The following is an 18841-nucleotide window of genomic DNA, read 5'->3' as shown; positions in this document are numbered from 1 at the left end:
CCGTGTTTATTAAAGAACACGGTATGTGCTATTTCATTAACATTACATTTACTGTGTTTGTAAAAACAGCAGCAGAATAGAACAGTAAGAGTATCGCGACTCGGACTTATCACTAATCGTATTGCCGTTACTAGTCTTTTGATGACAATGGTGATCGGGTGTTGGGTCAAAGTAACATCGAATCTCGCCTTCAAACGGGTTCATTGTTTCTGGGTTTTGCTCATTTGTTTTTAATTCTATTGTACGTCTTTTTTTTCAACTCAGTATTGCTGATTGCTGTTTCATTTTTATATGACGAGTGGAGAGCCGGGGGGGGGGGGGATAGGAAGAAAGCTATTTATTACCTGTACCTCCAGGAAAATACCATGTCCCCAAAGTTATGCCACAAAAATACATACACACACACACATACATTACACACATACAAACATACACACACACAGATACACACACACACATACACATACAAACTATGCCAAAAATGACGAATTATTTGTTCAAAAACTGCGAGGATTTCTCGTGATGCCCATGCAATTTGTACCTATTCATTCATAAAAGTCTTCAACGAAAGAGAAATAATAAATTATTATAATAAACAAGCAAATAATAAACAAATTTAAAACCAAAAAGGAGAAGAAGAAAAAAAAAAGACTACAACAGAGATGTCAACTGAAAACATCGGAAGCGACTCAAAATTGTCGTACTCGATATTAGAAAACTTAAAAAGGGAAAAAATGCACATGAAGTTTTGCAACAATTATTATTATTATTATTATTATTATTATTATTATTATTATTATTATTATTATTATTATTATTATTATTATTATTATTATTATTATTATTATTATTATTATTATTAATGATAAATATTGTTAGATATCATTAACATTATCATTCATATACAATTTGTAAAGAAACTTAACTTTAGAGAGAAAAATATAAAAAAAATTATAATTGAGCTTTTTATCTAGCACAATAGCCACTAAACGTGCTCAAAGCACTTTACAAGGGGTCCTGCTCAACAGCAACGTAGGACGGAACAAGACGCGTATTAGGCGATATTACATTTTTTTCGGACAGAAACAACGCTGTTAACGGCCAGGTACTCATTTTAAACCTGAGTACAATGAGAGAATGTGAGTAAAGAGCCTTTTCCAAGGACTCAACTATGCGCCAGCGAAGCTCGAACCCAGGACCTTCCGACCTGAAAGCGAGTGTTATATCACAAGACAAATAGCAACACCATCTATTTCTCACAATGTTATCAGGTCTACCTTTGTATTTTTAAAAAGTCTTATTTTCTAGCCAAAAAAGAACCGTTTTTCTCCACACTTCCATCATGGGAACAAAGAAACCAAATACGTTAGGCTCAACGCTCTTCATTTGTCTAAACTTTAATGTTGATATTTCACAATACTAAAACCATTTACAAGCCATGCATATTGTCACATGATGTAGATTATCTTCTACTCTTCTCACGTGATTTCAGCGTAAAGCAACCATAAATAAGTTGATTCCGTCACAAATACTCTACCCCCCCCCCCCTATTGCACAACTTCATTTGCTAGATGAATATGTGATATTCTGTAAAAGCCCTCGATTGATTAATTATGATACAACCAGGAAAAACAGCAGAATGAACACTTAAACTTAAACACCATTTCAGGCCTTGGTGTGACTTTGTACCCCAGCTTTATGTCTTCCTTTCACAAAACGACAAATTCCTAACACAGAAACTTCAAATTTGGTGACATTATTATTATTATTATTATTATTATTATTATTATTATTATTATTATTATTATTATTATTATTATTATTATTATTATTATTATTATTTATTATTATTATTATTATTATTATTGTTGTTGTTGTTGTTGTTGTGGTTGTGGTTGTTGTTGTTATCATTATTATATACCGCGGCCATTTCATACAGCATAATAACCAGCTTACTGCTTATTTTCAAACCAATCGCAATGCCAAAACGGATGACTCATCAGTGTGAGTGTGGGGAGCGCCGAGACTGATAACGCCAGGCACTTCCTTCAAACCAGATCGGTATGGCGAGGGCCCGAGGACCCTTGATTTAATACGAGGACCCCTGACACTCGTCAACTTTCTCACAGGTTCTAAATATAGAAGTCGTGAGAGCCCCTTTCCATACCCCTTCACCTCCAACCCAGTTGGACGGCTGCCACTCAATATGACAATGATAACGGCTGGTTTATACACCTTTTCCTGATCAAAAATAACATTTGGCAAGTTCAAATTCGGCACTCCAGGTCAAATTCAAACATTGTCCAAATAGAATTCGGCACTTTCAGACTAAATTCAAAAAATTCAAAATTTCTCAGTCAAATTCACACGTTGTCAATTTCAAATTCATTCTAAATCAAATTCGGCACTTTCCAATTTAATTTCAACCTTTTTTTTTATCTTAGAGCATGTTGTTTTGCTTCTGCTCTGTAGGAACTCTGCCAAGCTTGTAAAAAGTACATAAGGACAGAGTTTTCAGTAACTCTGCCAAACTTCTAAAAAGTACATAAGGACAGTTTTTTCAGTGACTCATAGTCAACTAGAGATTTAACTAGAGATCTTATATAGCGCAATATCCACCAAATGTGCTCAAAGCGCTTTAAAAAGGGCCCCTGACCAACAGCAACCTGTAACATGAAGAACGAGACATGACGCCTGATAGGCGATATTACAATTTTTCCGACAGAGACAACGCTGTTGACGGACAGGTACTCATTTTACACCAGAGTACGGTGAGAGAATATGAGTGAAGAGTCTTTTCCAAGGACTCAACTATGCGCCGAGCGAGGCTCGAACCCAGGACCTTCCTATCCGAAAGCGAGTGTCATACAACAAGACCACATAGTCAACAACATTTACAGAATTGTTGAGTTCTCTGTTGTAATTGTAACACTTGTGCATGTAGGAGTTGCACAAGACTTTTTTGTAACACTTGTGCATGTAGGAGTTGCACAAGACTTTTTTGTAACACTTGTGCATGTAGGAGTTGCACAAGACTTTGTTATAACACTTGTGCATGTAGGAGTTGCACAAGACTTTGTTGTAACACTTGTGCATGTAGGAGTTGTACAAGACTTTGTTGTAACACTTGTGCATGGAGGAGTTGCACAAGACTTTGTTGTAACACTTGTGCATGTAGGAGTTGCACAAGACTTTGTTGTTTTCAATCGTTTATTGTTTCCTCTTTCAGAAAATGGGGCTTCACGTCTTTCATTTGACAGTTTCACTGCAGATTTGTGGAAAATGAAAATGGTGGACAACTTGATCAGTTAGTGAGTACATACAGATTACGCTAAAATTACCTATAAGAATGTAAACGATTTCTACAGCTAAGAAATGGAAATACATTGTACAATAGAGGTTCATAATTCTTACATATTGAATAATCTGATGCTTGTCGTGTAGGGAGAAATGAACGTTTATGTCTTTCGCTTTTTGGATTTGATGGAGAGACCCCTGTCACTTCTAATACTAATAGACGCTGTGATGAGTTTATTGAGGGGATATTTCTTACAATCTTTAATTTTTTTAACAGATGTCATGATAAATTATTATTATTATCATCATCATCATCATCATCATCATCATCATCATCATCATCATCATCATCATCATCATCATTATTATTATTATTATTATTATTATTATTATTATTATTATTATTATTATTATTATTACCATGCACTTTTCACAAAGCTTTGTCTTGCCTTTTGAAATAAGAACGTTTAATAAATATTGGAATGAAATTAAACTACATACAACCCATTTGTTTAATATTTTCCCTCATTGTTGCTTTCATTTTATGTCACTTGTTGCATCTTAGTATTCTGTTCTGGAATTCATGAACAGCCACTTGAAATTGTATTCCAGAAATATAACAGTAATGTCTTCTAATACTAATAGAGGGGATAATTAATTCCAATAGATATTGCTGTGAGATTTTGTCCTCGTTCTGGAGTTCTGTGGTTGGAATTCCCCTTAGGGTAGGGGAAAGTTGGCTGTCTTGGGCTGGTTGTTGGTTGGAATTCCCCTTAGTGCTTAGGGTAGGGGAAAGTTGGCTGTCTTGGGCTGGTTGTTGGTTGGAATTCCCCTTAGGGTAGGGAAAGTTGGCTGTCTTGGGCTGGTTGTTGATTGGAATTCCCCTTAGGGTAGGGGAAAGTTGGCTGTCTTGGGCTGGTTGTTGGTTGGAATTCCCCTTAGGGTAGGGGAAAGTTGGCTGTCTTGGGCTGGTTGTTGGTTGGAATTCCCCTTAGGGTAGGGGAAAGTTGGCTGTCTTGGGCTGGTTGTTGGTTGGAATTCCCCTTAGGGTAGGGGAAAGTTGGCTGTCTTGGGCTGGTTGTTGGTTGGAATTCCCCTTAGGGTAGGGGAAAGTTGGCTGTCTTGGGCTGGTTGTTGATTGGAATTCCCCTTAGGGTAGGGGAAAGTTGGCTGTCTTGGGCTGGTTGTTGATTGGAATTCCCCTTAGGGTAGGGGAAAGTTGGCTGTCTTGGGCTGGTTGTTGGTTGGAATTCCCCTTAGGGTAGGGGAAAGTTGGCTGTCTTGGGCTGGTTGTTGATTGGAATTCCCCTTAGGGTAGGGGAAAGTTGGCTGTCTTGGGCTGGTTGTTGGTTGGAATTCCTCTTAGGGTAGGGGAAAGTTGGCTGTCTTGGGCTGGTTGTTGATTGGAATTCCCCTTAGGGTAGGGAAAGTTGGCTGTCTTGGGCTGGTTGTTGGTTGGAATTCCCCTTAGGGTAGGGGAAAGTTGGCTGTCTTGGGCTGGTTGTTGGTTGGAATTCCCTTAGGGTAGGGGAAAGTTGGCTGTCTTGGGCTGGTTGTTGGTTGGAATTCCCCTTAGGGTAGGGGAAAGTTGGCTGTCTTGGGCTGGTTGTTGGTTGGAATTCCCCTTAGGGTAGGGGAAAGTTGGCTGTCTTGGGCTGGTTGTTGATTGGAATTCCCCTTAGGGTAGGGGAAAGTTGGCTGTCTTGGGCTGGTTGTTGATTGGAATTCCCCTTAGGGTAGGGGAAAGTTGGCTGTCTTGGGCTGGTTGTTGGTTGGAATTCCCCTTAGGGTAGGGGAAAGTTGGCTGTCTTGGGCTGGTTGTTGATTGGAATTCCCCTTAGGGTAGGGGAAAGTTGGCTGTCTTGGGCTGGTTGTTGGTTGGAATTCCTCTTAGGGTAGGGGAAAGTTGGCTGTCTTGGGCTGGTTGTTGATTGGAATTCCCCTTAGGGTAGGGGAAAGTTGGCTGTCTTGGGCTGCTTGTTGGTTGGAATTCCCCTTAGGGTAGGGGAAAGTTGGCTGTCTTGGGCTGGTTGTTGATTGGAATTCCCCTTAGGGTAGGGGAAAGTTGGCTGTCTTGGGCTGGTTGTTGGTTGGAATTCCCCTTAGGGTAGGGGAAAGTTGGCTGTCTTGGGCTGGTTGTTGGTTGGAATTCCCCTTAGGGTAGGGGAAAGTTGGCTGTCTTGGGCTGGTTGTTGGTTGGAATTCCCCTTAGGGTAGGGGAGAGTTGGCTGTCCTGGGCTGGTTGTTGATTGGCCCTTTACCTTGCTGTCTTCCCCATCGCCCTTTTATCATTTGTTCTTTCCATGTTCTTGTTCTGGAACAGGAATGAGACCATTTGTCTCCCCTGCCTGGAATCATAATATAGTGGGAGGGAGATAGTTAGATCCTTTTTGGGATGCAATAAAGTATTATTATTATTATTATTATTATTATTAAACGGCTTTGCCTGGCACTTGACGTGTCTGTGAGAACTGATACTTTTACTTCTTTTTATTTTGTAAATCATCTCCCTGACTCTGAGAGTCTTAATAAAATATGAATAACTTATCTCCCCTTTTGGCGAGAAACCCGTCTCAATGTCTGTGTGAGTTGATACTTTGTGGTCAACCATTGGGTAGACTGCTCTCGGGACATATTTAGGCTTTATTCTTAGGCGCCTGTGACCCAGGTATATTTAGAATCCTCCGTTATGTTTTGTATACCCTTTTCTCTTTCATTTTGACGACTCCAACTTGCTATAAACAAACCCCCTCTTGGTGGACAGTTCATGGATCAACATCCTGCCTCTTTATCCCTCTATACTATACCATTTGGATTCCGTGTCATTTACTGTCACTGTCACCTTTTTCTGTCATGTTCTTCAATGGGACCATTTGGTTTAGTCTAGGCCTGGGATCTTGAAATAAATGGTGCATTTATTGCTCTCTACATATGTTAGGTTTTATAATAATTTGTATTTGCAACCATTTGAGTGTATGATATGTCAGCGAAATTGTTTCAGACTATGCTATCTACAAAGGCCTTTTAAATGGCGAGTTTTTCCCACCCCATCCTCCTATATATTTTCCAACTTTCTCTTGTCTTGGAATAAAATGACTTGGTTTTGTCCTGGCCCTGACCAGAGACCTTGGCTGAGAGGGAAGAAGCCATATATGTATATAGTTAATTTTTGGATATCATTTTTCCCCCTTGTAAGTCGCATCTGTGTAATACAGTGGCGTGGGGCCATTGGATCGAATGGTGCCAGGCACCGCACCAATCTTTTAAAAATCATTAACAGCATAATTTAATTTAAAATAAAACTGAGAAATTATAACTCCACTGTCTTTCGCTAACTCGCCAACAACATACTGCCTTTTTAGTCTCCGCTCTATTCAAGATTCCGATTCACGCACAGCGCCGACTCGTGTGTTGGTGACATCACTGCGCGAATTAGTGACTGAATTAACACCGTGGTGCAAGGCAATCGCTACAGCTGATACAGCGAGAAACTGGGTCGAATTATACTATCTTCAAATAGCGGAAAACCCCTCGACTTGTGCCAGGATCTGAGAGCTCCACCGTTGTTACAAGTATTGTACATCTCATTTTTCGTGTTGAGTGTGGCTTCATGAGGCTGTTTGATTATAGTATATTTCTCTTCCAGGCATAAGCTACAGTGTTTGATTTCCACATCGCCGGAAGTACTTACTAATCAACTACAAACCTACGGAACCACTTCAACAAGCAACAACACACAACAAACCAAACTCACGTAATACACAGTCCTGACGATGGCTGAAAAGGCCTGAAACATCGATGTAGACTGACTCCAACATTGTGGTAAATATTAAAATAATAATTCGCTCCATTGCTATTTGTATCCAACACGATTCAATATATATATATATATATATATATATATATATAATATATATATATATATATATATATATATATATATATATATATATATTATTATTATTATTATTATTTAAAATATTTACCACAATGTTTGAGACAGTCTACATTAATGTTTCAGGCTTAATTTGCCATCGTCAGGACTGAGTTGTTTTGTTGACTGTTGTTGTTTCTTGAAGTGGTTCCGGTTTAAAGTTGCTTAACAGGAATTTACGCCGATGGGGACATCTTCCGTAGATCTCACTTTTCATGTTGAGTGTGGCTTCATGAGGTTGTTTGATTATAGTATATTTTTCTTCCAGGCATAAGCTACATTGTTTTGATGTTGGTGTGTATCCTGTTGCTTTGGATAAAATTTTCCACAACATTCCATTAAAATGCCCGGGCGGTGTGTCATGACGTCAGCATGCGTGTGTTACATATGTGTGTGTTTGTGCATTTCGATACACACCAAGTGCTATTATTTCTTTGTCTAGTTGCATTGGTTAATGATCACATCGCTGAAGCTGTCATCTGTCTCAAAATGGAACCATGCATTGAAAAATTTGACCAGCCCATTTCTTTAATTGCAATATCATTGGTCAATATGTTTCCAGTTGATTGACTATGACTTACTTTCTCTCTACCCTCCCCCTCTCGCTCCTCTCTCTCTCTCTCTCTCTCTCTTCCCTCTCTTGCTCGCTCTCTCACGTGTGTGTGTGTGTGTGTGTGTGTATTTTATTCTCTCATTCTCTCTCTTCCTCTCCCATCCTCTTTCTTGATATTTCTTTCCCTGCCCACCCGGCTTCACATAGTTTCAAAACTGTACTTTGAAATTATAAATCCATCTTTAACTTTTGACATTTTGAAACCGTATTTTCTCTGATAAATAAGACAAAAATGAAAATGTCACATTAAAATTCTTATTTCATTGATTCTTTATTTAAATACAAAAAATTCTTCAAAAAGTGAGCAATGTGATAAAATTGTCGGCATTATTATTTTTTTTTTTTGGGTGTTTTATTTATGATAAGGACATCTTACATAGTAATGAATAACTACAAAGGTAATACTTGGATTATTTCAAAAATGTGTATGTACATTATCAAATGTATAATCGAAGCTTATGCCAGATTCAGTGATGCCAAAACTCCGGTTTCACCGGAAAAACAATCCGGTCTGGAGCAAAAATTCCGGGTTACGGGCAACTTCCGTCGAATTCCGGTGATGTTTAATTGTTCAAGGGATACCCCCCCCCCCCCCCCCCGTCCCGTCCAGTCACTACTAATACAACCAACACCACAACATCATCTTCATTACCACTACAACTACAACCACCACCACCACCACATCATTATTACCACTACAGCAGCAACCGTCACCTACACATCATCATCACTATCACTACTACTACAACCACAACCATCACTACCACTACATCTACAACCACCACAACCACACTATCATCACTACCACTACTATTACAACCACCACCACCACACTATCATCATTACCACTACAGCAGCAACCGTCACCACCACCACATCATCACTATCACTACTACTACAACCACAACCATCACTACCACTACTTCTACAACCACCACCACCACCACCACACTATCATCACTACCATTACTACTACAACCACCACCACATCATCATCACTACCACTCCTACAACTACCACCATATCGTCGTCATCACCACTGCTACTACTACAACTACAACCACTATTACCGCCACATCATTATTGTGATACTACTACAACCATCACTACCACTACTACTACAATCACATCACCATCCCGACCACCACTACTGCAACGACCACCACATCACCATCGTCACGACAACTACAACCATTATTACTTCATCATCTCTACCACCACCATCACATCACCATCCCTGCAACTACTATTACAAACACCACAACGCCACCCCTACCACCACCAATACTACTGCAACCAGTGTTCCAAGCGCCGTAAAAACCCTTTAAACAAATTTAGTTCAAATCTCTCACTCTCTCTCTCTCTCTCTCTCTCTCTGTCTCTCTCTCTCTCTCTATCTATCTCCCTCTCTCTGTCTCTCTCTCTCTCTCTCTGTCTCTCTCTCTCTCTCTCTCTCTCTCTCTCTCTCTATCTATCTATCTCTCTCACTCTCTCTCTTTCTGTCTATCTTCCTCTTTCTCTCTCTCTCTCTCTCTCTCTCTCTCTCTCTCTCTCTCTGTCGTTCTTCCTCTTTCTCTCTTTCCACCTTCACACAAATACACACACACACATACACACGCACACATACACATATCAATAAATTGCGCTCACTGGATTACTTTTTTATGTTCACTTTCCTGCACTTGCCAATAATAGCTAATAACAAATACTTTGACCTCAAACTTTAGCCTCGTAGGTTTTTAAAGTTCGTGTTGCTCTACTTATCACGTGATGCACTTTCAGCACACTCTCTCTCTCTCTCACTCTCTCTCTCTCTAACACACACACACACACACACACACATACACATACACTACAACCAACACCACCGCATCTTCATCACGACCAATACTACTACAATCACCACCATCACCACATCATCACTGCCACTACTACTTCAACCACCACCGCCACATCATTATCACTACGACTACAACCACCACCACCACATCATCATCACTACCACTACTACTACAACCACTACCACTACATCATCACTACTACTACAACCACCCACACCACATCATCACTACTACTACAGCCACTGCCACTACTCCAACCACAGTCACCACCACCACCTACACCACATCATCATCAATACCATTACTACTACTACTACTACTAGTACTACTACTACTACTACTACTACTACTACTACTACTACTACTACTACTACTACTACTTCTACTACTACTACTACAAACTACTACTACTACTACTACTATCTAACTACTATACTACTATACTATTACTACTATTTACTATACTACTACTACTACTACTACTACTACTACTACTACTACTACTACTACTACTACTACTACTACTACTACTACTACTACTACTACTACTACTACTACTACTACTACTACTACTACTACTACTACTACTACTACTACTACTACTACTACTACTACTATACTACTACTACTACTATACTACTACTATACTACTACTACTAATACTACTACTACTACTACTACTACTACTACTACTACTACTACTACAACAACAACAACCAACACAACATCATCCTCACTACCATCATTAGGATTTGGAGCTTTTCTTCACTTGAAATAAGGAAACTTTGGGGTTGTATTTGACAATGTGTTCATATATCAGAAACTATTTGTCATCAGTTATCTATTTAGATCTATACAATATGTAAACACAATACCAAATATCATCCCAATTCCCTTTTTGTGTGTGCGGAAATTCCTCTTTTGACATTGAAATTCCTCCGAGTGGTGTCTGAAATTCCTGTGAGTCAAATTGAAAATTGGCGTCTCTGCAAATTTTACTATTCTCGTCAAATTTTCAATGCCCGTATCTGAGGAGTTATCTTTGCCCATTGATTTAATTATGTGTGAAAACGGTGCCTCACTTGAAAGCCGATTTTCTCAAAACTTGGTTTTTATACTCTCCCTACTTCAAGCGGTCTTAGTTGGGCAATGAAAAATCAGAATTTTATAAATTTGGTATCAAAATTTTAAGCATAATATAAGCTATGATTGGGTACTAAAAACCCAAAATTGAAAAATCCGACTTAATACCGTTTCGAGGCGGAGGGTCACATTTGTTATGGTGGTAATGGTGGTATTTGTGATGGTGGTGGTGGTGGTGATTGTGATGGTGGTGGTGGTGGTATTTGTGATGGTGGTGGTGGTGTTGGTGTTTGTGATGGTCGTGGTGGTGGAATTTGTGATGGTGGTGGTGGTGGTGTTTGTGATGGTGGTGGTGGTGGTATTTGTGATGGTGGTAGTGGTGGTATTTGTGATGGTCGTGGTGGTGGAATTTGTGATGATAATGGTGGTGGTGGTGGAATTTGTGATGGTGGTGGTGGTGGTGGTGGTGTTTGTGATGGTGGTGGTGGTGGTGGATGGATGGTGGTGTGGGGATTGTGAGTGGTGGGGAATTTGTGATGGTGGTGATTGTGGTGGTGGGAATTTGTGATGGTGGTGGTGGTGGAATTTGTGATGGTGGTGGTGGTGGAATTTGTGATGGGTGGGTGGTGGTGTGGGAATTTGTGATGGTGGTGTGTTTTTTGTGGTTTGTGTGGTGTGGTGGTGGATGGTTTGTGATGGTGGTGGTGGTGGGATTGGTGGTGTGGTGGATTTTGTTGTGGTGGTGGTGGTGGTGGTGGTGGTGGTGGTGGAATTTGTGATGGTGGTGGTGGTGGAATTTGTGATGGTGGTGGTGGTGGAATTTGTGATGGTGGTGGTGGTGGTGGTGGTGTTTGTGATGGTGGTGGTGGTGGTGGAATTTGTGATGGTGGTGGTGGGGGAATTTGTGATGGTGGTGGTGGTGGAATTTGTGATGGTGGTGGTGGTGGTGGTGGAATTTGTGATGGTGGTGGTGGTGGAATTTGTGATGGTGGTGGTGGTGGAATTTGTGATGGTGGTGGTGGTGGTGGTGGTGGTGGTGGAATTTGTGATGGTGGTGGTAGCGGCCGTGATTATAATTGTGGTAAGTAATATCTAATATAATAATATATAATGGAGAGAGATAATTTCATACAGTATCCGAAGCCTGGACCAGGCATGGAACCTAGAAGAAGAAGAAGTGGTGGTGGCGGTGTCGATTGTTTGCCACTTGTACACAGACGTGAGAGGTTTGATTCCCCGACAATCGGGCAAATGCCCTATGTCCTTGTCCTTGCCTATTCATGTCTTTGTTTTTCCCATCAATTTCAGACAGCGATTAGGACATTGACACATTTCGGAGAGTGTGTATCAAGAATGCTATCCAGTGCTGTATAAAACAACACATTGAGGACAGTGTGTCTCAAGTGTGCTGTCCGAAATAACACATTGAGGATATTGTGTATCATTAGTGGTCCAAAACAACACATGAACATTTTCATGGTCTCCAAATCCAGTAAAATCTGAAATTACAGCTAGCACAAACAAGATTTGATGATGTCATATTTCTCATCAGCAATGTTGTTTCACAAGTCCAGGAAATTGCTCGGCGTCTACAGGTTGGTTTTCTACACCAATGGCCATGTCAGCTGTAGGCACAACAAGACTAAACTCTCAGATGCAGAACAAACTCATTCAAAAACAGTCACCGACGACGTCCTGCCTCTGTCCGCTGTGCCTGGTCCTGGAGGGTTGAAAAATATTCCTTATATCGGCACAGCTTTACTCTTTAAACCTTTTTCTCAATTCAGCCTGGAGACCTTCGGCAAATTTGTGTGTGACATGCACGACCGATACGGCCAAGTGTTTAAGGTTCGTCTTGGTAAGGACTACACAGTCTTCACGAGTAACGTCAAGGACATTGAAAAGATTTTCTGGCAAGAACCGAAATTTCCACAGCGACGATTGATGAACTTAAGTCGAATTTACCGAGAAAGACGTGGTCTTCCCCAATCCTTGGGCAGCTGTCACGGAGAGGAGTGGTACGCGCTACGAAAACCGTTGAACGTCACTCTAAAAAGACCCAAAGCCATTCAAAGCTACATACCTGCATTGGAAAATGTGGCAGAAGATTTTATCGAAAGACTGCTAGAGGTCAAAGGTGACAACCAGAGTGAGCGGGCAGAAGAAATGTTCAAACTGTTTTTTAAATTCAGCTCGGAGGGCATCGGCGTCATTTGCTTCAACCATCGATTGGGATTTCTGGCGAGAGATTTGAATAATTGTCCAGAAAAGAATAAACTTCTAGAAGCATTCCAAGTCTCGGTGAGTTCCACATTCCGGGATATGCTGGGGCTCGAAAGGCGATACATGAAGACAGAGAAGGACAAATTCTATCAGAATTATCACCAAGCCATGAATTACATACGACAACAGTCGATGCTTTACGTCAACAAGGTCCTATCGGAATCACGTGGTGAGGGCAGGAGTAGGGACGACGCCCACACAAAGGGAGACGACTGTAATCTTCTCAAGACGTTGGTTCAAAGGAAAGATTTGAATATGGAGCACATCCTGGCCATCATCGACTCGCTCCTCATCGGGGGTACAGACTCCACCGCCAGGACACTCACTGTTTTGCTCTACGACATGGCGCGTAGCCCGGATATCCAGACGCGCTTAGCACGCGACATCAGAGCGGTTACTGGGCCAAATGGGACCATTACTGCCAAATGTTTTGGTGAGAAGTGATTTTAGATCTATTCGTGTATCATCGTAATCACATCATCATCATCATCATCATCATCATCATCATCATCATCATCATCATCATCATCATCATCATCGTCATCATCATCATCATCATCATCATCATCATCATCATCATCATCATTAATCACATCATCATCACCATCATCATCATCATCATCATCATCCATCATCATCGTCATCATCATCTCATCATCATCATCATCATCATCATCATCATCATCATCATCATCATCATCATCTCATCATCATCATCATCATCGTAATCACATCATCATCATCATCATCATCATCATCATCATCATCATCATCATCATCATCATCATCATCATCATCATCACCATCTTATTATTATTATTATTATTATTATTATTATTATTATTATTATTATTATTATTATTATTATTATTATTATTATATTAGTAGTAGTAGTAGTAGTAGTAGTGTAGTAGTAGTAGTAGTAGTAGTAGTATGTAGTAGTAGTAGTAGTAGTAGTAATGGTGGTGGTGGTATTATTATTATTATTATTATTATTATTATTATTATTATTATTATTATTATTATTATTATTATATTATTATTATTATTATTATTATTATCATTATTATTATTATTATTATTATTATTATTATTATTATTATTATTTTATTATTATTATTATTTATTATTATTATTATTATTATTATTTGATATAGGGCCAGTATCCACAAATATTGCTCAGAGGTGCTTTACAATGGGGTTTTTTTTTGTTTTTGTTGGTTTCTTTTTTTTTTTTTGTTTTGGTATCACATATGTTCATTCATTCGACTACAAAATCACAACTATCTTGTTCGAAGTTCACATAGAATCACGATAAGCAGAATGAAAAAGATTGGTTTTTAATTGCCGTTTGAAGACTGGTAGACTTTCACATTGTCGGGTTTTAGGTGATAAAGAATTCCATACGATTGGAGCCGAAAATGCAAAACCACGCTCAGCAAGCTTTGTTCTTGGGATGTTTTTCTCCATTAGCGAAGAACTGCTGGATCGCAGAGATCGAGTTGGTTTATATTACCCAAAGCATTCAATGTATTCAGGTGATGTATGGTGAAGGCAATTTGTAAGCAAAACATGCGATTTTGTATGTTATTATTTTCTCCATTGGAAGCCAGTGTAGTGACTTTAGGACCGTGTTTTATGGTCCCAAGGCTTTGTCCTTGTAACTATACGTGCAGCTTTGTTTTGAATCAACTGTAGTCTGTTCAACGATGTTGTTGGTAGGCCGTACAGCCTAGAGTTACAATAATCCAAGCGGCTGGTAACAAGAGCATGGATAAGTGTTTTGCATGTTTCGTCATAAATAATATTTCGAATTGTGCATATCATTTGGAGAGCGCTATGAACCTCCTGACAGGACTTTGTTATGTGTGCGCGCATGTCTATGTGAGTGTCAAATTAGAAACCAAGGTTTCGAACCGAAATGGAATTTTTAATCATACAGGACAGGTGGTCAATGATTAAATCCTTTCCTGTCTTTTTGAATAAAATCATCTGTTTTGTCCTCGTTGAATTTATGTAAGCTTGTTGTTGGACATACGTGTTTTATAAATGTTATCGAGACATGCTGCGAGTCGATGTTTTTTTTTTTTTTTTTTTTTTTTTTTTTTTTTGATGAAATGGGAGTAGATAGCTGGGTATCATCGGCGTATAGATGATGGCTGAGACAGAAGGTCGCGATGATGTTGCTTAAGGGCTTTGTGTACATTGTGAAAATATAAGGGCCAAGCACTGAACCCTGTGGAACGCCAAATTGCAGATTTGTTGGTGGTGAAAGGGAATCATTTATGAGAGCGCGCTGTGACCTATTTCGTAGATAGAGATTTGTATCTCTATTAATTTTGAAATGAAATGAACGTTCGAGACTGACCTGTAGTTTTTTAATTGATCGATGTCTAAGTTTTTCTTTTTCAAGAGTGGAGTAATTAAAGCGTCCTTGAAGCAGGTTGGAATGTCTGCATTCTCGATAGACCTATTTGCAATCGAAGTAATAGCAGGCGCGACTTCCTTTACACATTCTTTCAAAAGCCACGTTGGTACAACATCACGTTTGCACTGTTTATTTGGGGCTTTCTTAATTAATTCACTAACCTCTTCTATTGAAGCAGGACAGAAATTGGACAGTGAGGATGATATAGGTGGTATGCTATCTTCATATCCAGAGGAGTTGACTGTATTGTCCAGGTTGGATCGAATGGCAGACATTTTATTAATAAAGTAATCATTGAAGCGCTCTGCAAGTTCTGATTTGTTTTGGTGTGATGGCAGTAATTTTTCCCTACTATCAACTTTCATCAAACCGTTCAGGACATTAAAACGTTTCTTACTGTTGATTTGTTTTGGTTTGATGGCAGTAATTTTTCCCTACTATCAACTTTCATCAAACTGTTCAGGACATTAAAACGCTTCTTACTGTTGCCTTTACTATCGTTCACCTTGTCTCGAATAGATTTTCTTTTGGTTTCGACTATCAGTGTTAGTTGCAGTTCGTGCTTGTTTATACAACTCTCTATGTATTGTGAGTCTTGTTTTCCGCCATGTTTCTTCCGCTTCTCGTCTCATCTGCTTTGACAACGGAATTTCCTCAGTGAACCATGACGTGTCAGGTCTTATGGTGATATCTTTGGTTGACAACGGCGAATGGTAATCAAGAAGTTCAGACATAATTTCGTAAAAAATAGAAACTTTGTCATCTGCTGTGTATGCACGTTCAACTTTGGTGGTAAGACCTGATGCACTAAGGTCATTTTTAAATGTCTCAATATTGAATGACTTTTATTTTCGATATGTTTTTGTCTTTTTTGTGGGTTTAGGTTTTTCCAAATTCAATTTAAATAAACCAGATTGATGGTCTGATGTGTGGATACTTTGTACGTGGGTGTTATTCGATGTGTGGATACTTTGTACGTGAGTGTTATTCGATGTGTGGATACTTTGTACGTGAGTGTTATTCGATGTGTGGATACTTTGTACGTGAGTGTTATTCAATGTGTGGATACTTTGTACGTGAGTGTTATTCAATTGATTGATGGTCTGATGTGTGGATACTTTGTACGTGAGTGTTATTCGATGTGTGGATACTTTGTACGTGAGTGTTATTCGATGTGTGGATACTTTGTACGTGAGTGTTATTCGATGTGTGGATACTTTGTACGTGAGTGTTATTCATCACGGTGTTTAATTATGAGGTCTAACGTGTTTCCCTTTTCATGTGTTGGTTCTGTGACTAGTTGGACATGGTACTGTGCCTCAATGATATTGTTATCTGACTCGTCATTCACATGGATGTTGAAATCCCCAAAGATGTAAAGATTGTCTTTTGTTGATAGACCGGTGAAATACTGTTTTAATTCTGTCAGAAACTGTCTTGTCGTTTGTTTGTTTTGTTGTTGTTGTTGTTGTTAGATGGTGTTGGGCGATAAATAAGAGCAAAGTTAATTTTCATGTTTTTATATTTTAGTTGACATTCAATGGTTTCGAAGGTCGTTGGCTTAGTTGTTACTTTTCTTTTCTGGAAGGCAATATTTTCCTTGTGAACTATCATTAACCTTGTCGACCTTTACGGCTTTTCTTGATCACATTGTACCCAGCAGGTTTTATTTTACTCATGGTGTAATCACAATTTTCCTTCTTTTTTTTTTTTAGCCACGTCTCTGTTATGAATAATAATATGTCATAGTCGTTGTCCACAATGGCTTCCTAAAATAGAGTTGTCTTTTTATTACATAATGATCTTGAGTTAAATAAGCCACATTTCATCAGGTTTGACACTTGAATTTTACTCTGTAAGTGATTCTAACACATTGACACTCTATTATACTGTGTGCTGTTGTTGCTGTTGATGTGTGAAATGTTACTCAGCAATGCGCAGTGACTATGTGAATGACGATGTGAACTGTTGTTGTCATAGTGGAAATTATTTTGATTTGATGAAGGTGGGTAATCGAGGGGTGCGTTGTTGGTCACTGTGTTGTTTATTTGTATTGTTGTCAGGGTTGGTGGGGGGTCTTGGAGGGGGGTCTTGGGGGGGTCTTGGAGGGGGTCTTGGAGGGGGTCTTGGAGGGGGGTCTCTAGGGTGGTCTTGGAAGGGGTCTTGGAGGGGGTCTTGGGGGGTCTTGGAGGGGGTCTTGGAGGGGGGTCTTGGGGGGGGGTCTTGGAGGGGGGTCTTGGAGGGGGGTCTTGGGGGGTCTTGGAGGGGGTCTTGGGGGGGATCTTGGGGGGGGTCTTGGAGGGGGGTCTTGGAGGGGGTCTTGGAGGGGGGTCTCTAGGGTGGTCTTGGAAGGGGTCTTGGAGGGGGGTCTTGGGGGGGGGTCTTGGAGGGGGTCTTGGAGGGGGTCTCTAGGGTGGTCTTGGAGGGGGGTCTTGGAGGGGGTCTTGGAGGATGGTGACGAGGGGTAGGCCGATGATCAGTTTTCACCATAATTGGTCTTTGCTTGCGTCTTCTACCTCTTTGGTTTCTATCAATACATTGTTGGTGAAAACAGTCACTGTTTAAAAACAGTTCAGGGCAGATATTTGCTTGCTATAAAAATGGGGTCGTAAATAAAAAAATATATTAAAATTGAATACGGAATAGCAGGCCCTGGTGAGAACTTGTCATGTCGATAAAATCCATTTTAAATATTCAAAATTAACGTAAAAATCACTTTAAAATATTGTTAGAAACCAACAAAAGTTACAGGAAATGAAAGATCACGGTGTCACAAATACAACAATAGAAAAAGTCCGGAATACAATTATGTATAACACCAGTAAAATTAGAAAATGTTCATAAATTGTGGAACAACAAAAACACAGTCTGTTAAGCTGTATATATATACGTGTGTGTGTGTGTGTGCGTGTGTGCGCGCGCGAGCATGTGTGTGGCGCTCTGAGAAAACCGTGTCGAAGCGTAGCCTTCGTTAAGTTATAGCCTGACACTGAAACCCAAAAAGACTGGCATTTTGACGTCACTATTTGTTTTTTGCACCGCCTAGTGAGTTGTCGTTAGTAGTACTCATGGAAACAAGTGGTCCCATTGGTTGAACTATTGAATACAACTCACAATTTGTTTTCTTTTGTGGCCAAAGACTGGCATTTTGACGTCAATTTTTGGTCAGTGTCAGGCTATAAGTTAACGATGGCTACGGTCAGTGTCAGGCTATAAGTTAACGATGGCTACGGTCAGTGTCAGGCTATAAGTTAACGATGGCTACGGTCAAAGTCACTGAGAATGTAACGCAGACACAAGCAAAAACAGCTCGATGGTTTTTATTTGGCTGTTTTGGGTTTATGGTAGAAATCGAAAGACCA

General features: G+C 39.8%; 1 protein-coding gene and 1 long non-coding RNA gene across 3 annotated transcripts in view; one reads left to right on the top strand and one right to left on the bottom strand.

Annotated features, from left to right (window-relative positions):
• LOC144974043 (uncharacterized) overlaps positions 1 to 18841 on the bottom strand; it is a 59744-nt gene that overhangs the window by 11760 nt on the left and 29143 nt on the right. The gene's annotated exons all lie outside the window — the stretch shown is intronic.
• LOC144974042 (cytochrome P450 27C1-like) lies at positions 6789 to 13484 on the top strand (the record flags this gene model as incomplete). The annotated part of the gene is given in 2 exon segments (XM_078916930.1): positions 6789 to 6869; positions 12077 to 13484. A coding segment is annotated over 1 exon segment (1186 nt), but the record flags the coding sequence as incomplete, so codon positions are not given.

This window comes from Berghia stephanieae, chromosome 5, assembly GCF_034508935.2.
Source record: "Berghia stephanieae isolate SIO BIC M18660-M18661 chromosome 5, UCSD_Bste_1.3, whole genome shotgun sequence".
NCBI classification, from domain to species: domain Eukaryota; kingdom Metazoa; phylum Mollusca; class Gastropoda; order Nudibranchia; family Aeolidiidae; genus Berghia; species Berghia stephanieae.
The sequence above is the reverse complement of the archived record's forward strand: the minus strand, read 5'-3'. Positions and strand labels throughout refer to the sequence as shown.